Genomic DNA, 16,632 nt, shown 5'->3' on the forward strand with positions numbered 1-16,632 from the left:
AAGCCACTCTCCATCATTTATCAGCAATCCTGGTCAACCAGGGGAGGTCCCAGATGACTGGAGGCTTGCCAATGTGGCACCCATTTACAAGAAGGGTTGGAGGGAGGATCTGGGGAACTACAGGCCTGTCAGCCTGACCTCAGTACTGGGGAAGATTATGGAACGGTTCATCTTGAGTGCGCTCACACAGCACGTGCAAGACAACCAGGGGATCAGGCCCAGCCAGCATGGGTTCATGAAAGGCAGGTCCTGCTTGACCAACCTGATCTCCTGCTATGACCAGGTGACCCACCTAGTGGATGAGGGAAAGGCTGTGGATGTTGTCTACCTGGACTTCAGCAAGGCCTTTGACACTGTTTTTCATGGCATACTCCTTGAGAAGCTGGCGGCTCATGGCTTATACAAGTGTACTCTTCGCTAGGTGAAAAACTGGCTGGATGGACGAGCCCAAAGGGTTGTGTTGAATGGAGTTAAATCCAGTTGGTGGCGGGTCACAAGTGGTGTTCCCCAGGGCTCAGTACTGGGGCAAGTTCTGTGTAATATCTTTATCAATGATCTGGATGAGGGGATCGAGTGCACCCTCAGCAAGTTTGTGGATAACACCAAGTTGGGAGGGAGGGTTGATCTGCTTGAGGACAGGAAGGCTCTACAGAGGGATCTGGACAGTCTGGACCGGTGGGCTGAAGCCAATTGTATGAGGTTCAACAAGGCCAAGTGCTGGGTCCTGCACTTCGGTCCCAACAACCTCATGCAGCGCTACAGGGTTGGGGAAGAGTGGCTGGAAAGCTGCCCAGTGGAAAAAGACCTGGGTGTGCTGGTTGACAGCCAGCTGAATATGAGCCAGCAGTGTGCCCAGGTGGCCAAGAAGGCCAACGGCATCCTGGCCTGTATCAGAAATAGTGTGGCCAGCAGGAGCAGGGAGGTGATTGTTCCCCTGTACTGGGCACTGGTGAGGCCGCACCTCGAGTACTGTGTTCAGTTTTGGGCCCCTCACTTCAGGAAAGACATTGAGTCGCTGGAGCGTGTCCGGAGAAGGGCAGCCGAGCTGGTGAAGGGTTGAGAGCACAAGTCTTATGAGGAGCGGCTGAGGCAACTGGGGTTGTTTAGTCTGGAGAAGAGGAGGTTGAGGGGAGACTTTATCGCTCTCTACAGCTGCCTGACAGGAGGTTGTAGGAAGGTGGTACTGGTCTCTTCTATCAAGTAGCTAGTGATAGGATGAGAGGAAATGACCTCAAATTGCACCAGGGGAGGTTTAGATTGGATACTAGGAAAAATTTCTTTACCGCAAGGGTTTGTCAGGCATTGGAACAGGCTGCCCAGGGAAGTGGTGGTGTCACCATCCCTGGAGGCATTCAAAAAACGTGTAGACGTGGCATTTCAGGACATGATGTAGTAGGCATGGTGGTGTTGGGTTGACGGTTGGACTTGATGATCTTAGATGTCTTTTCCAAACTTAATGATTTGATTTGATATTAAAATGGTTATGTTCGTAATAGATATTGGAAACTAAGAACTTTTGTCAGATTTTTGGTTTCTGATGTTGTACAAGTTTAGTAAGTCAGGTATAAATATATTGAATTTAGGATTTTTTTGTTGTAGTGGGGTTGCAGAAAGGTTAGTTAGTTTGTTTTCATCCTTGCCCTGGAAGTTAAATGTTTAAATCAAGAAGAGTAGTTCCTGGAAAACATTTGAGTAATGGAGTACAGTTTTCTACTGTAGTTAGTGCTTGTCTCCAAAACCAGTCATTGGTGAGGTATCAGCTTGTTATTTCTAAGCAGTACTTACTGAATACGGTGGATGGTTGTGTGCCATGGTACAGTGTATGAAACTCTGAGTTGGTCTTCAGGGAAGGCCTTTTGGCAGTAGCAGTCAGAACCGATAATGGGCTGAAACTGCCATTTCACATGGTAGTATTAATGCAGCTGTCTCTCTGTAGCTGAGAACTAAGATACTGTTCAGCACACTGCCCTTTTCAGCAAAGCATTTCAAAATAGCCTTGAGTACTTTGCCAAAATTACAGAGAAGAAACAGCTTATTCAGTACTCTTAAAAAGGTTTAAAAAACACCAAACGCTGCGAGGATGGAAAATGATTAGATTTTAGTTTCTGCTTGATCTTTCTGTGCTTCCTGAACACACTATTTTGTTCACCTGGGCTGCTGGCTAGCTAGACAAGAGTCTTTTACTGGAAATTGTATTTTTCAAAGTCTTATATGTTCCTTGAAACATCATTGAATGTGGTCTAGTCCTATCTACATGAACCCACAGCTCACTTGTAATATGGGAAGCGTTGTAAAGGACTGTCAGTACGAGTTCAGTACTAGAAACCAAGTTTTTGAGCTTGTAAAATAGTTGCAAGAGCCCGTTATCCCAGATATATACCCAAATAATGTCCAGCCGTTCTGTGTTGCTGTAAGGTGGTGAACTTACTTATGTGTGTCTCCTAGTATAACCCCATATATGCCTGTGTGTACGTTTTCATTTACCAAGAAAACCCTCTAAAACCCAAGAAGTGTATTTCTTTAAGGTCTGCTGCCTGTCATAAGTATTCAAGGGCTTAAAAGAATCATAGGATAGAAATTCCAAGCTATTAAAAATGTTACTGTACCTATATGGTTTTTTAGAAAACTAGAATCAGGGCCCAAATATCTCAAGTTTCCATTCTTTTTACAAAAATTTGACTGTTTTGTCTATCTTTGTATTACCAGGAGCAAAATTATCTGATATCTGGAAAACAAGTGAAAATTCATTAAATGTATCCAGGAAATACTTGCTGATGGAGTTAATAAATGTTTGTCTCTGAAAAGTGTCTAACTCCACTGTGACTTCATTCTCTGCAGTTAATTTTTGAGTATCCAGGTGTGTTTCAAAAAGGCGAAGGTGTGGTACTGTCAATGTACTGCTGACTGCTACATGTAAATGCTAGGAGCGTGGCTAGGAACGTTTGACTGTAAACCTATACTGTTGTGTGCATGCATGTGTAATAGAAAACAAGCAGATTAATGGTGCACATGCTAGTGGCTATAGGCATAAAGCAGCATAATTTAATGTTACTGAGAATTTTTCATAATTAAAGAACGGGGTGACATTTAGTTTTAACTACTCTTAGTAATTCTGTATTGGTGTAGAAAAGGTAACATGCATGTTTGCTGTCTTTTAAATATAAGCATTTGTTAAGGTTTGGTTGCACACATCTTGTGAACAAGGTAAACAGATGCGTAACCTTACCATATTTATTTATTTTACACCACTATTCTAAAACAGGGGCTGCCACCATGCTGCTACTTGTTTGCTGTGTTCTAATGTGGTACTGATGTCCACTCTAGGTACTTTTTCAAAATAATACCTGTAATAAAGTGGCAGTATATCTTAATACCCTTATTAAAAGAGAACGTATCTAAGCAATACAAAGGTTGTACATAATGCCTTGGCCTGGTATCTGAGTGGGAGGCACTACTGTGTAAAGAACATGGTGTTTAGAAGCTGAAATCCTGTCAACAGACTCATGAATGAGCTTTTTCAAGAGAGAGAGATTGTGCGTGGGATTTGCTAGTTTATAGAACTGAATGAACAAAGAGTATGGCAAAAGGGTGTTTTATGGGCATGCAAATTCTGCCCCTTTCTACAGGTAAACAGCCCACATACCACTTTTTAAAGTTAGGAAAGTGACAGCAGTATTATTAATAGAAAGTAAATGCATTTTGTTGCAGCTTCAGCCACTGTAATTTGTAAAAGAGAAAATAGTCTTCCCATTGTAATGTAACTTTCATGCTGTTAATGGATAGTGGCCTCAGCCATAGGGAGCAGCAGTGCCTCTCTAACTCTGATCTGCAATGTGGAGCTACAGCTTGGTCTCTTGTCATTCTGTATGCACTCTGCTGCCTGGTATAGTATTCATCCTGCTTAATGTAGTTACCTTGTGTAGACTAAGGAGCCTTGCATTCAGGCTCCTTCTATAGGCACTAGAAAAAGAGGGAAACCTTCATCTAATTCATCTTCAGTCTACATAGATGTGCTGAATCAGCCTCTATAGGGAACCTAAAGGAGCAATTCAGGTTAGGTAACTAACTTTTGAAGTTTATGAGATTAATTGCACCCCTGAGTTTTATGTAAGAAATCCATCTTGGGTGCCAGAAGTGAGTAAAATCCTTGTTTGGGAGGATATTTGGATGGAATTAGAAGACATGTTTATAGATCCTTCAAAGTCACGATGCCTATAGCATTAGAAAGTTGGGTGAGAATTTAATTGATTTTAAGATCCATCTTAATCACTAAATTCAGGAGTTCTAGTGAAGAATTTAGAATGTTTTTCTTTTTATACATTCCTTTCCCTGATAGCTGATTTAAATTTGAACATTTGCTGGTCTTGCGCTACTGGATCAAAATAAGAATCAAACACTTCCAGTCATCCTTCTGCAAAATAAAAAATTAGCTGATGCTGATTATATGTTCCTATTGTGTGTGTCATTGTGCTAGCGGAAAATACTTGTGGGGAAGCGCTCAGAGGAAATTTTTTGTATTACTGTTGTGTCATGTTATTGTAAGTCATCTGTACACCCTTCTGTAATGATGTGTGTAGTTAAATGAGCCAGATTTCAGGTAAGTGTGCATGTAGTCCTTCTGTTGTTTGGGTTTATTCTGTTTTGTTTTAAGAGATGCTCATTCCTGCACATCTAAATAGTAACTTATGTTTTGTCTTCTCAGTTCCTAGAGTGTGAAGAGCAGCTATATTTTTCAGAACAGTTTCTGTCTAGAAAATGTACTAGTGAGCACTGCATTGTAAGAGAAAATAAATAATGCGTAATACACATTATTATATATGAGAATGAATGGGTGTGAAATTTAATCAGTACAACATTTAAATGTCACACAAGATCTTGCTACATGGCAAAGAACATGAGGTCATTTTGGGTAAGAGATAGGATTTGGAGAAAGTTTTCAAATGTATGTTGAGGTTACTATAGGAATTGACCCTAGTTAAAATTGAATTCAAAACTCCAAGTCTTGACTGTAGGACAAGCACTACACAGCAAAGGAAGTATTCTTGGAAGTCGTTTTGAAAGAGATTAAGATGAACCTGTTCATAATTCTCAGGTATTTATGTACCTCTTGCCAACCTGCGTTTCATTCCTTTCTAACTGAGGAAAAGAAGTCTCAGATTTGGAGGGGTGGGGGGGTGGGATGTCTGTATCTCCCTCTGACCCCGTTTTCTGAGATCTGCCCACTGTAACCTTTCTCTCTTCCACACACCCTCTACCACATATAAATCACAATAAATCAGTCTTACAAAATTGATGTCAATAGTTCTATCTAAGCAAAACATGTCAAGCTGTAATCACATAGTCCTTCAGAGTGTGGATAAAATCAGGTCTTGAAGTATGCTAAGGTCAGTGATGCTGGTATCATCTGAGTTTAGAAGAGAGTGAAGACCAAAGTCCAGAGTTTGCTATTGATAAAGTAGAGTCCTAATCATAACCTCTGGTTCAGTGTTACAATTGATTTAATCCTGAATGGATTTTGGAGAAGAAAGGAGTCGGAGAAGGAATGCAGCAGAATGCAGCATTACTCTTGCATAGAACAATGTGTTAAAAATTGTGTGTGTGTGTATATACATACATATGCATACACATTTTTAAGAACATGCACATTTATAATCTCAGATCACAGAAGTGTGAAATATTGTGGGCTCTCTGTATCTTGACAGAAAGATAGCATTCACTAGTATATGTAGTAAATTTCTCATTTTTGGTGGACCCTGACCTTAGGAAGAAACCTTTCTTCTACGTACTTTTGTGGTCTAGGGAGTACATCAAGCAAGAAAGTTGTCCTAATGGAACTATATTGCACTGACAATCCATCAGTCTGTAGTTATAGTTCCATTTTAGAGTATCATCAGCCTCTTACTAACTTTGGATGCATATACAGACATTCTTATTAGGCATAGCTGCAGATGCAATAGCAACTGTTAAAGATAACACATATATCATTGTAGAATCTACATTTTAAGATCTTAGCTAACTTTATATTTTGAAAACTTTAAAGAAAAATGCGGATTTGACATGGTAATACAGCTTCCCAGTTTGTAAGCTGTATTTGTCTCCTAGGTTGCCCAGGGCATCTGTGAAGTGATTGGCAATAACATAATTATGTACTGTTTACGTAATGGAATTACAGAATGCTTCCTGGTTTCCTTAAGAGTAGCCACTTCTTGTTATACACACCTGCTTCTTGTTCTCTTGGTCCAGGGAGTACACTTCAATCCATATGCTGAAATGGGAGCATTGCAGCTATATAGTAGATAAAAATGTTATATATGAGCTAGAGGCTAGTAAATTAGCCTTCACTTGGAAGGAGTTCTGTAAGGTTAAAAAAAAAAGTGCCCATAGGTGAGAGTACTTGAGTTTAATGATATGCATTAAAAAAACAAACACCTTTTGTTAATTAATTAAACTTCATAGTATATGAAAATATGGACTTTAAGTCATCCTTTTCAGAGTATCAGCATTCTTTTAAGAACATGTAAGTTGATGACTACAAACTGAAGAATTATTATAAACTACCTCAGAATATTAGTGCCCTGAGATGCAGCACTTAATCCTCTGTTATGGTGCAATAAACCTCATTTTTCTTGGGTCACAGTTAATGAATGCAATGGGAGTCCATCTATCATAGGTTATTATGTCACAGATAATGATCTTCACGCAGACAAGATTCCTTCAGTCCTTGCTCCTAGGTATTAGCTCCTTTCCAATTACATCTCATAACTCTCTGCGCTTTCAACTATTGTCTTGCAAATTTTCTCTAGCATTTTACTTCTCTTCTTGTCGTGTTAATCTCATCCACTTGCTGTATGTGTTTTGAAAGTAAATGCTGTTTATATCGAGACAGTTCTGAGGGCCCTAAGCAATCAGATATCACCTTGTGCCAATTGCTGCTCAATTGTAAAAGTCCGTGTCAGGCTCAAAAATCTCGTGCTGTTAAAAGACTCTGAAACAAAAAAGAAAGTCTTGGGGGTGTAACACTCTTAAGTAATTATGATCTTGTTATGTACAAACCTTTTCATGTTTTAAAAATCTACTTGGGAACAGTTTTCCTGACGTAGTTCAGATCTTAAGGCTGCAATGTCCAAGCATGATCCAGTAGAGCAGAATTCATAGAATAATTTGTCCAGTACTGCCTGTATTTCGGGGCCTCTGTCTCCCTCCTCTTCTTTTGTTTAAGGTCCAGAATGGGTCACTGAAGTACTCTTCCACAGTTTTTAAGTGTCGCTTTCATTTATGGAGTGTCTGGGATGAGAGAGTGGCTACTATTCATTCTCACGGTGTCTGTTTTCTGACAGGTGATAACACCTGGACAGAACATCCACATGGCCAGAGTGGTCTTCAGTGTAACCTACAGAATGTGCTATAATAGTAAGAAGTCAGTATTTGATTAAAAATAAAATTGGTGTGGAGGGCAGATGGAAAAGCCAGGAATAGTACTGGGTTTCTGTCCTTCCTGTAGAGATAGTTTAAAAAATCACATCTTGTGATTGTTGCTAATTGTGGCGTGTATCTTTGGTGAAAGTATTGAATGCTTATGCAGAGTTCTAAATGAGTTTATTAGAGACCATCTGGCCATCTTTATATGAGTTTATGGTCCATACTCTGCTATATGGTATTTCAAATAGAAAAACTATTTGAACTACAAGACTTGTGTTTTGAGTTAATATTATGATGTTAAGGCTAAGGATGACGTTGAACTTCTATTTTTACGCAGTTTAAGATGTTTCGTGAAAATCCACGTTTGTAATCTAATTTGAGGCAGGACTTTCTTCACAGCGAGATGTGCCCTTGTAGCTGGCACAGGTTCACATAACTAACCAAACTCATCAAAGGGCTCTTGCTTTTGTGATTGATGCTTCCTCTGAGCAGCAGTGGCCTGGGAACTCTCTGACATGAGTACCCTGTGTTCAGTCCGCTGCGTGCTGTGGACAGCCTGGCTGAAGCTGTGATTGTGTGCATTATCCTGGCTTTAAAACGCTTCTCCTGCTTTCCTAAGAGCCATCTCTTTCTGTCTAGCTGTTCCTATTTGCAAACAAAACAGTAGTCTTTGAAGTGATGCTGGTAATTACTAGTAGGTAGTATTTGGGCAGGTGTATTTGATACAGCAGTGCTAGGCAGCTGCAGCTTTGCAGGCCAGCTGTTAGCCTGCTGAGCTGGGTAGCTGCCGTCCTGGCCATGGCAGCACAGCTGCTGCTGCCCTGAGAAAAGGAGGAGGGTGAGGAGCAGAGCGGCGAGTCTGAGCTGGGGTTTCTGGAGAGCTCCTTCTCAGAGCAGCCTCACTCAGCAGTGCCGTGTCTGGATTTAAAAATATGTCAGCGGTGGGAAGAGGATGCAACGGATAGGCTTGGTTTACTACAGACCTGGTCTCTCCCTGGAGATTGCTGGGGAGTTTACCCCAGTCAGCTTCAGTGGGATGTCCTCTCCTGCATCGTAAAGGGGAGGATGGGTCATGTCCATTTGAGAATTCCTTTAGAAAAGGAGCTCTTGGTCTGTGAGGCAGCATATAGTGGGTTAAGGTTGAGGAGGAGAACAGGTACTCCAGAAGCTACACCTACTCACTCTACTGGGAAAAGTGTCTGTGGCTGGCCATTCTCATGGAGAATCTCTCCCAGTAAACAGAACTCTTCTCCCAGCTTGCCTGTGCTGCTTATAATCCATATTTTCTATCATAGCGATCCAGATGTAATTCCACATCGGTAATCTCACCTGAATTTTCTAACAGTTTTCAGTGTGTTTAGTGGGTTTGCATAGCAGTTTGCAGGTGCCAATAAATTAGCAAATTTGCCTTATACATGTGAATATGTTCAGGACTTCAAACTAAGCATTAGTAACCTTCATAGGATTATATTGTAAACTTTGGAGAAATATGAGGAAGTGGATTCATGCTTACAATTTTAAAAAAAATAATTGAAAAAAACCCCCATAATTCAAAAGGTTTTGGATCCTAAGAGCTTGATTCTTTGTAATTTCTGCAACCTTAGTTTGGAGTAAGTGTTGCCCTACTTAAAGAATTGGTAGGTCAGATCCATCAATAATAATAATATATTTGTGGGACAGTGATTTCTAAATCAAACCTGTGCTCAAATTTCTATTTTCTCAGCTGCATAAAGAATTTAATTCAATAGTGTTGTAAAGTATTTTCTATCTGGTGTTTTCTACACAAAAAAGCCAATTAATTTTGTAGAAAGTAAAATGTACTATTCTCTTTCATTCTTCACAAAAATGTCGATAAACCAGTTTCTTTTGGTCAGAAACTAATTGAAGAAAAAATACTGAAACACAGAAAAGCATATGTGAATTAGACTGTTAGCTTTTTATTTGTATAGAATTTTAACAGTGAGGTGAAAAAACAGTCTTAGGTGATAGAACGTAAGCAGCAGTGAGAAAAGGAGGTGATGCTTCTGTGTCCCACAAACTGCTCTTGATAATCTTACTCTGAGGATTTTTTTTTAAGCTCTGGATATGTACTAATCTTATTGTCATTATGGTGACAATAAAACCTTAAATCTCTTGTTCTTCCTATTAAATACATCAGTATATCAGACATGGCATTTATCTGTCAGTTTACCAACAGGAAACTGAATACTCATTTCTGTTTAAAAAAAAAAAAAGGGCAGAAAGATGATGATGTAAAGCTTTGCTCAGCCTCAGTTGGAAAAGAGCCAATGAATTATTGTTATTAATCTATTTCTTGCAACAAATAGGTGCTCTATTATTAAAATGAAAAACTTTAATTGTCTGTCTTCCTAAAAAAGCACCGTGTGAGCATCTAAGGCCCATTAAATGTCACTTATAAAATGTCTACTCTATGCACGCTGCTGCTTATTTTATTCAAGTACATGGATTGGTAAGTGCTGCTAACTGCATCTTAGGTGGCTGTATTATCTTTTCTGAGTTTCCTGTCTGTGGTCGTTAGAGAAGATGGCCTTGAAATCTTGTGGTCTCATCACAGACTCAAGGTGGAAGGGTCTGGTTCTTCTGAGGACAAACAGGCGTATAGGCTTTTTTTTTTTTTAACAAGCTATTGGTTATTGTTTAATTTTAAACTGTAAAACGTGAAAGATGTTGCAGTGAATTTCTCATTTGAGTGCCTGTACTGAAAAGATGTTTGCAATAACTTACATTATGTTTTTGGAGTTAATGAGTTCAGAAGGATGGAATAGGGGAAGAACAATCAAGAACCTAAACTTTAAGAGGAAGAAAAGAACTTGCTATCCTCCCTCCCTCCTGTCTGTCTTTAGATTCCGTCATAATAGGAATTAATATGAATAACAAATGTACGTAGGGAAGAGAGAAAAGCTATACTGTTAACTTGTTTCTTTGTTTTTAGGTTAACAAAGCCCTTGTCATTTGCGGATTGTGTTGGGGATGAACTGCCATGGGGATGGGAAGCTGCATATGATCCTCAGATTGGTGTATACTATATTGATCACATCAACCGTAAGTATTTTTCAATTTGCCATATGGATTATATAAGAAGGCTCATCTTGATTAGACTTCCCTGAGAAGCTTCTAAAGCATGCCTGGGAGCAGGGAAAGATTTCTTGTGAGAGAATTGTAGTTAAAATAACAATTCCCAATTTTCAGTAGACAAATTATCCCATTTGTATGCATGGGTTTGTTGGGGATGGTTGCAGATGTATTATAGCTGGCTCAAAATTATTTAAATGACTCATCTTTTTCTGCAGAAGAAGTCCATGTAATGTGTAGTAAATAAAGATGGGTTGCATCTGTTGGTATCTGTAAAGTGTAGGATGTTTGGTGGCTATTAAATATTCAGGAATGTACACTGGTGGAGATAGCCTGATACGAGTAACAAAAACTGGCTTCAGCCTAACTACTGAAAGGAACTATGGAGTTCTGTAAGGTAGTATGGAGCATGGGGGCTGGTATTTGTAACATGTATACGAGGTCTGGCAAAATGTACTGTAGTTCTAAGAATGTTATAGAATACATTTCAGACTATAAATAATGCTATGTTTTGTAGTAATTGGAAAGGGAATGGGGAATCAAAATGCTGGGGAAAATTTGCCCTTTGCTGCATCGTAATTGGCTTTAAAAGGCTTACAAGAAAATCTGCTGGTACAAAATTACTACATCTGTTTCTACATATATTTTTAGTTGCATGGGAATTATGTCTAAACCATACAAAACTATAGCAAAATTTGAAATACAATGCTTGTTAGACTTACTGAAATGAATATATTCCTGAAAGCATTTCTGTCTTATTTTTATGCATTTATTACTCCATATTAATTGATACCTTTTTCTATTTTCTCAGAAATTGTCTTTAATAACATAATAGAAGAGATTCTATTTGAGACCAATACCTGAATATAGGTGCCTGCATCTGTGCTAGCAGTGCTGTGTACTTAAAAAATAATAAGGTGTCTATGGCCATTTCAGATGCTTTAGGTTAGCAGAGACAACTGCACAAGGTCAGTAGATAGGGCATGGACAGTAAGAGACCAATGGCCTTCTGGAACAAAAGCTGGCGACAAGGCTCGTTACCCATGGCATCTCAAATGTATGGGCAATTGAATCAACCCTGAGATGTCTAAGCTGCTTTTGTAGTCAATAGCTATCTAGTCAATACAGTCAATATAATGTAAAGTGTGATGTAGCTGGCTGGTTGGGTGTCTGCTTTGAAGATGAGCTGATTTAAGCTCCTTTGGTTGGGTTGGACTGGAACTCCAATAACTACAATGGGACACTAGATATCTACTGTGCTTAATGAATACCTGCAGATAGACACCTAATCTTGAACTGAATCCCACTCGGTAACCACTTTTATAGCCCTGCTTCATTGGAATAACAATGAGAATCCTCTGATCTTATGTGTGGTGTTAAACGTTCCTGTATTTTAAAAAAAGGGACATACTTGATTGAATTCAAAAGGTGAAGAAAGTAAAGGATTTGCTTCTCAATCTAAATGCTATTATCAGAGGAAGCTTGTCTTTAACTTCTGCTTTGGCCAAAACCATAAAACTTAAAGCTATAAAATTTTGAGAGGCAATCTGCATTTCTGGGTGTTTTGAAAGTGCTTTCAGATCACTGCTCTGATAATTGAGCTCTTTTATTTCATGCATGCTCAAAATTTTTAATCCCTTCTAAAACTCTGTCTTGTGGCTTTGTTGCCTTTTTTTTTTTTTTCCTCCAGAAAGAGGTTAAATACTTTCTTTACTTTTAAATGCTATTTCTGTGCATTGAAGGTGAATTCCTGAATATTATAAGCTCTTCATGGGTTGAAGTTCTGCTTCACACACATCTAAGATGTTGAGGCTTGGTCAGCATTGTTTTGGAATTCTCTTGAATATTGTTAATATACTGCAAACACTAATGCTTCCATTTAATAGAGGAGAGTTGAATATATTCATCTGTACACGTGCCTTTCTGTGGCTGGGACAAATAAATGTGATTAGCTACATTATATTATGTTAATGTGTATGATGGATGACAAAATGGTGTACTTTGGACTTTGGTATACTTAAAGTGGTTTCCATCCATTTTTCAGTAGTGCATTTGGTTCCTGTTATATTAATATATGAGTTGCTTTGTAGCAATTTCAGTGAAACTTCTTATTTTGTAAAGTGGTATATTTTAGTTTTGTACGCTGTATTTTGCACAGTGTTTTGCTGAGAGTACCCTTTTGCTGTTGGGAGGTAAACTGCCTAAGAATCTTATAAGTAGGTCATTTTTTTCATGTGCCAAATATGGAGATTATAACTTCTACTTCATCTGAGTGGGGTACATGTGTTGTTTTGATGCTATTGAAATCTCTAGTATGGAGATCACTAATAATCGGGGGGGGAAAGCCTTTCTAGAAAGCAGGTTTTGCACCTGCTTGCAGCTTTATTAGCAGTATAATAATTCAGATGTGTTGAATATGCTTTTTGGATTTGAACTGTTAAAATTCTCTGTCAGGACAGTGGCTGTGTTAGAATAAGGAAGACTCCTTTATTCTTTCACCTGTATTAGTTATAATTTTGTTAATTCTCGTTTATACTGGACAAAGAAGCCCAATGAGGGAGAAAAACTGTACCCACTGCTAGGAGGAGGACCAAATGGATAGATGCCTGAAAAACAAGTTGGATAAAGCGGAATTTCAGGACCCACAAATGGCAGCTTGAGAGGTAGCGCCTTGGGTAGAAATCTACTCCCATGTGTTAGGTAGGGAGAAGTGACTAAAGATGTTTCATATTCACTGCCTTCCGGCTGGATTTATTTCAGCGAAGTGTTTGAGGGAAGGCCCATTGATTCTCTCCTCTTGCATCCCGTAATTAATTATTCTGAATGGCTTCTCTATCTGATCTCTTTTTCATTTCTTTTTCTCATATTGTTCCCACTGTGTGCCTCTGTACAAAGCTACATTCGATACAACTGTGAAGTTTCATGTTGTCTACAGGACTCTAGAACTGTTATAGTAAAACTGGCCAATCCTGTTAAATTTCTCAAGCCAACCCAATAAGCTATGAGCAGCAGGCTAGACCTTAGCACAAGAGTGTAAATGATGGTTCTTCCCTACTTTTCTGTTAAAAACTCAAGGTTGAAAATGTTAAGGATGGAATTTCCATTAGTGGTCAGTGCGGGACTTATTCCGCCCCTCTTGAAGGGTGAATATTGGCAAAATTCCCACTGATTTCAAGAAAGCAGTACTAGGCTGCACCTTGCAAAGTTCTAAAAATTCTACCAAATTTCTATAACATCAATTCTTCAAAAATTATTGAAATCAATGTATATATTTTTTAAAATTAAATACTTTCCCCATCTGTGTAATTATCTTAGTCCTTTAGCTTCGCTTCTCCCATGCAAACCTGAGAAAAGCCTGCTTTCCTTAACTGCCAGTGGAAACTCGATTTCTCCTCCAGAGAGGGGTAAGAGTTGGCTGTGAGCAGTCTGCAGTTGTAAAACACTCCCTCAGACTTGAGGAAGTTTCTTTTGGTGTCAATATGTTTAAGTATAATTTGCTTTTATTATCATTACACGTTTTCTATAATTTTATATATGTTAATGATTTTTTTTTTCAAATATGGTTTGTCTTTTTTTCTTAGCTCTTACTGATTGCCTTAGAGCTTTCTCATGATCCTTTCGGATGATGTAACCCACTTTGAGAAACACTGACTGAGGTCATTACTTTATGAATATATTACCCCAATTAAGAATTTTAATGTGATGCTTTCAGCTTCAAGGGAGACCAGATTACAGGCCATCTGGCAAGGCAGAACATGCATATGATGTGGGTAGCTAATACTGTAAGAACCTAAATGCTTACCCTGTAGTTCGGTAGCGCCGTTTGTTAGAGGGATGACTGAAGGGGTATTATTTGGTGGTCAGGGACTGAGGAGTTCCTTTTATGCAGGATCCTTCTTACTGTGGCTTGGGAGAGTCCAAAGATCTTATAGCTTATGCTGTTCACTCTTATAATCGTTACTGCATATATGTACTCGTGCGTTCATCTACTTCAGCTAATTTGCTAACGTTTACTAATTTTGCTAAATAACACAGTTAGGAACTCAAGGCAATACCAAAAATAACACAAACTATTACTCCGCTTTATTTTGTATATCTACAGGCAAAGTCATCGCTTTCAGGTTTTTCCTATTCTTCTGCAGGGTTTTCAACATCATATGTTAAGTGACTGAGATGCAAACATTTATGCTCTTAGAGCTTGGATTTGCAAACACTTTTAAGCCGATATCATCTCTGAAAGAATTGGTCCTGCTCTATTGCTACCTCTGGCCTTTTGTTCTGTCCCTGCAATGTTTTTGCTTATACTGGCATGAACATTTGCATGGCCAGACAGTGAATCAGATCAGGGAGCTGATTCGAGTTGAAACTAATCTGGTATGGAAAAAAAAAAAGTTGCTATTTGTTCTCCTTTCCACACCCCTATTTATGCAAGCAAGAGAGGGAAGGTGACCTGGGGCTGTGAATGAACAGTCAGGTGGAGAGACAGGGGACAGCTGCTTTTTGTGGTAGCGCTGGTTTAAGGGTATTTTGAAATGACACCCTTGAACTTTCATCTGTTCCGCGCCCTGTGCAGGCTTGCCAGGAAGCAGTTTTGACTCCGAGGCTGTGATTTCCAGGTGCACTTTTCAGGTGGTGGTGGCAGCTGAAGTAGCAGTCATTGCCTGCTCTGGTTCCTGCTCCCACATTGTGTCAGCAGGAGGATATGTAGTAAACACCGACAATGGGGAAGCACTCTGCTTCCTGAGGTGTGTGAGTTGTCGTTCCCCACCTCCTCTTCCTTCCCTCAGCTGCTCAGGTTTTCTGATCCAGATCATTGCATGGGATGTGTGTAGATGAACTGCTGCGGAGGTAATAGGAGCAAGAAAGGGAAACTTCTACTTCTGGCCTGACATGAATAGTCTGAGGGAATCCTGGGCTGGGACAAGTTATGCCTTGCCTTCAGCACTCTACATATTCCTAAATAACTTAGCCCCTTTACTTCCATTTCTTATTTTCAGGCTTGGGAATAACCAGGCAAGTGGTTGTTTTCTTCATTGCATTGATTTAGTTAACCTATAAAACATGTACTCTGCTGTTAGTAATGTTTAGTGGCAAAGGTGACAGAAAGGAACTGAATGACAGTATTTAAAAGATAAGGATGGGAAGGAATAGCTACTTCTAGCCTAGTAGTATTTCAGACCATCATGTCACTTTATTTTTGCCACTCTGTACTTTGTATTCAATATAATGATTTTTCTCCCTGCCTTCCACCCCCAGCACTTTTCTTCAAAACGGAGTTGGACATCTACCTTCTCTGCTTCTGCAGCTCCTCCCTACTTAGTTTTAATTGTGCACTTTGGAAGCATGAATGCACCTTTCCCAGAGACAGCTTTCTACCACTGTTTCAGCCACAAAGAAAAAGAAAATTGAATAAGAGTGATGCTAAACTTCAGGAAGCATAGAGGTAGAGGGTTTTGTGTCTGCTTAGCTTGGGAGTAGTATTCATTGGAGGTTCTTATTTCCTCACTTGGTTTCCTTCCTTCTTAAAATTTCAAAGCCTAGCTATTTACCTACACTGTTTGATGCTTATAACATGGTATTTTAACTACAGGTATTCTATTTTTTTATTGTAATCTTAAAGGCTTTCATGCCAGTTTACACCTGTGCAACTGGTTTATCTAACACAGGGATTTTTGTGGATAGACTGACTCTTCTCTGCTCCAGCCTGGGACTCTAGTACATGTGCATCTATGAAACTATGCCAGGCTGTATTTTCAGACAAGGAAGAAATCTGAAAATCCCACTGTGAGTCTGCAATTACCATTAGCTCAAGGAAGTTGAATGGTGTATCATGATCATAAATGTGCACTGTTTCTTCCCACGACCCATCACCATCTTCTAACCAAGTGGTGACATGCAAGCATTTGGGAAACAATTGTGAAGACTCTTTACTGTCAGCAAACACACATGGTTAAAATCCAAATGCAGTAGATCTTATCTTGAATCATATTTATAGGTATTTTCTCTGCACCCTGGCTGTAGGAAGGGATTAATCTGGTGCATGCTGGCTACAGAAGGAGGGCTTGAGCAATGAAGGCTCTGGATGAAAGATGATTTTAGCTGCTGACTTTTCTGTAAAGT

General features: G+C 39.3%; 1 protein-coding gene across 1 annotated transcript in view; it reads left to right on the forward strand.

Moving 5' to 3' along the window:
- Positions 1 to 16,632, forward strand: part of WWC2 (WW and C2 domain containing 2) — a 105,373-nt gene that overhangs the window by 30,378 nt on the left and 58,363 nt on the right. The window contains exon 2 of the mRNA XM_010569984.1: positions 10,373 to 10,482. Within this exon, the coding sequence (XP_010568286.1) occupies positions 10,373 to 10,482 (110 nt within the window). The remainder of the gene's footprint in view (positions 1 to 10,372; positions 10,483 to 16,632) is intronic.

Source organism: Haliaeetus leucocephalus, unplaced genomic scaffold (genome assembly GCF_000737465.1).
Source record: "Haliaeetus leucocephalus isolate CR32 unplaced genomic scaffold, Haliaeetus_leucocephalus-4.0 Scaffold284, whole genome shotgun sequence".
Taxonomy (NCBI): domain Eukaryota; kingdom Metazoa; phylum Chordata; class Aves; order Accipitriformes; family Accipitridae; genus Haliaeetus; species Haliaeetus leucocephalus.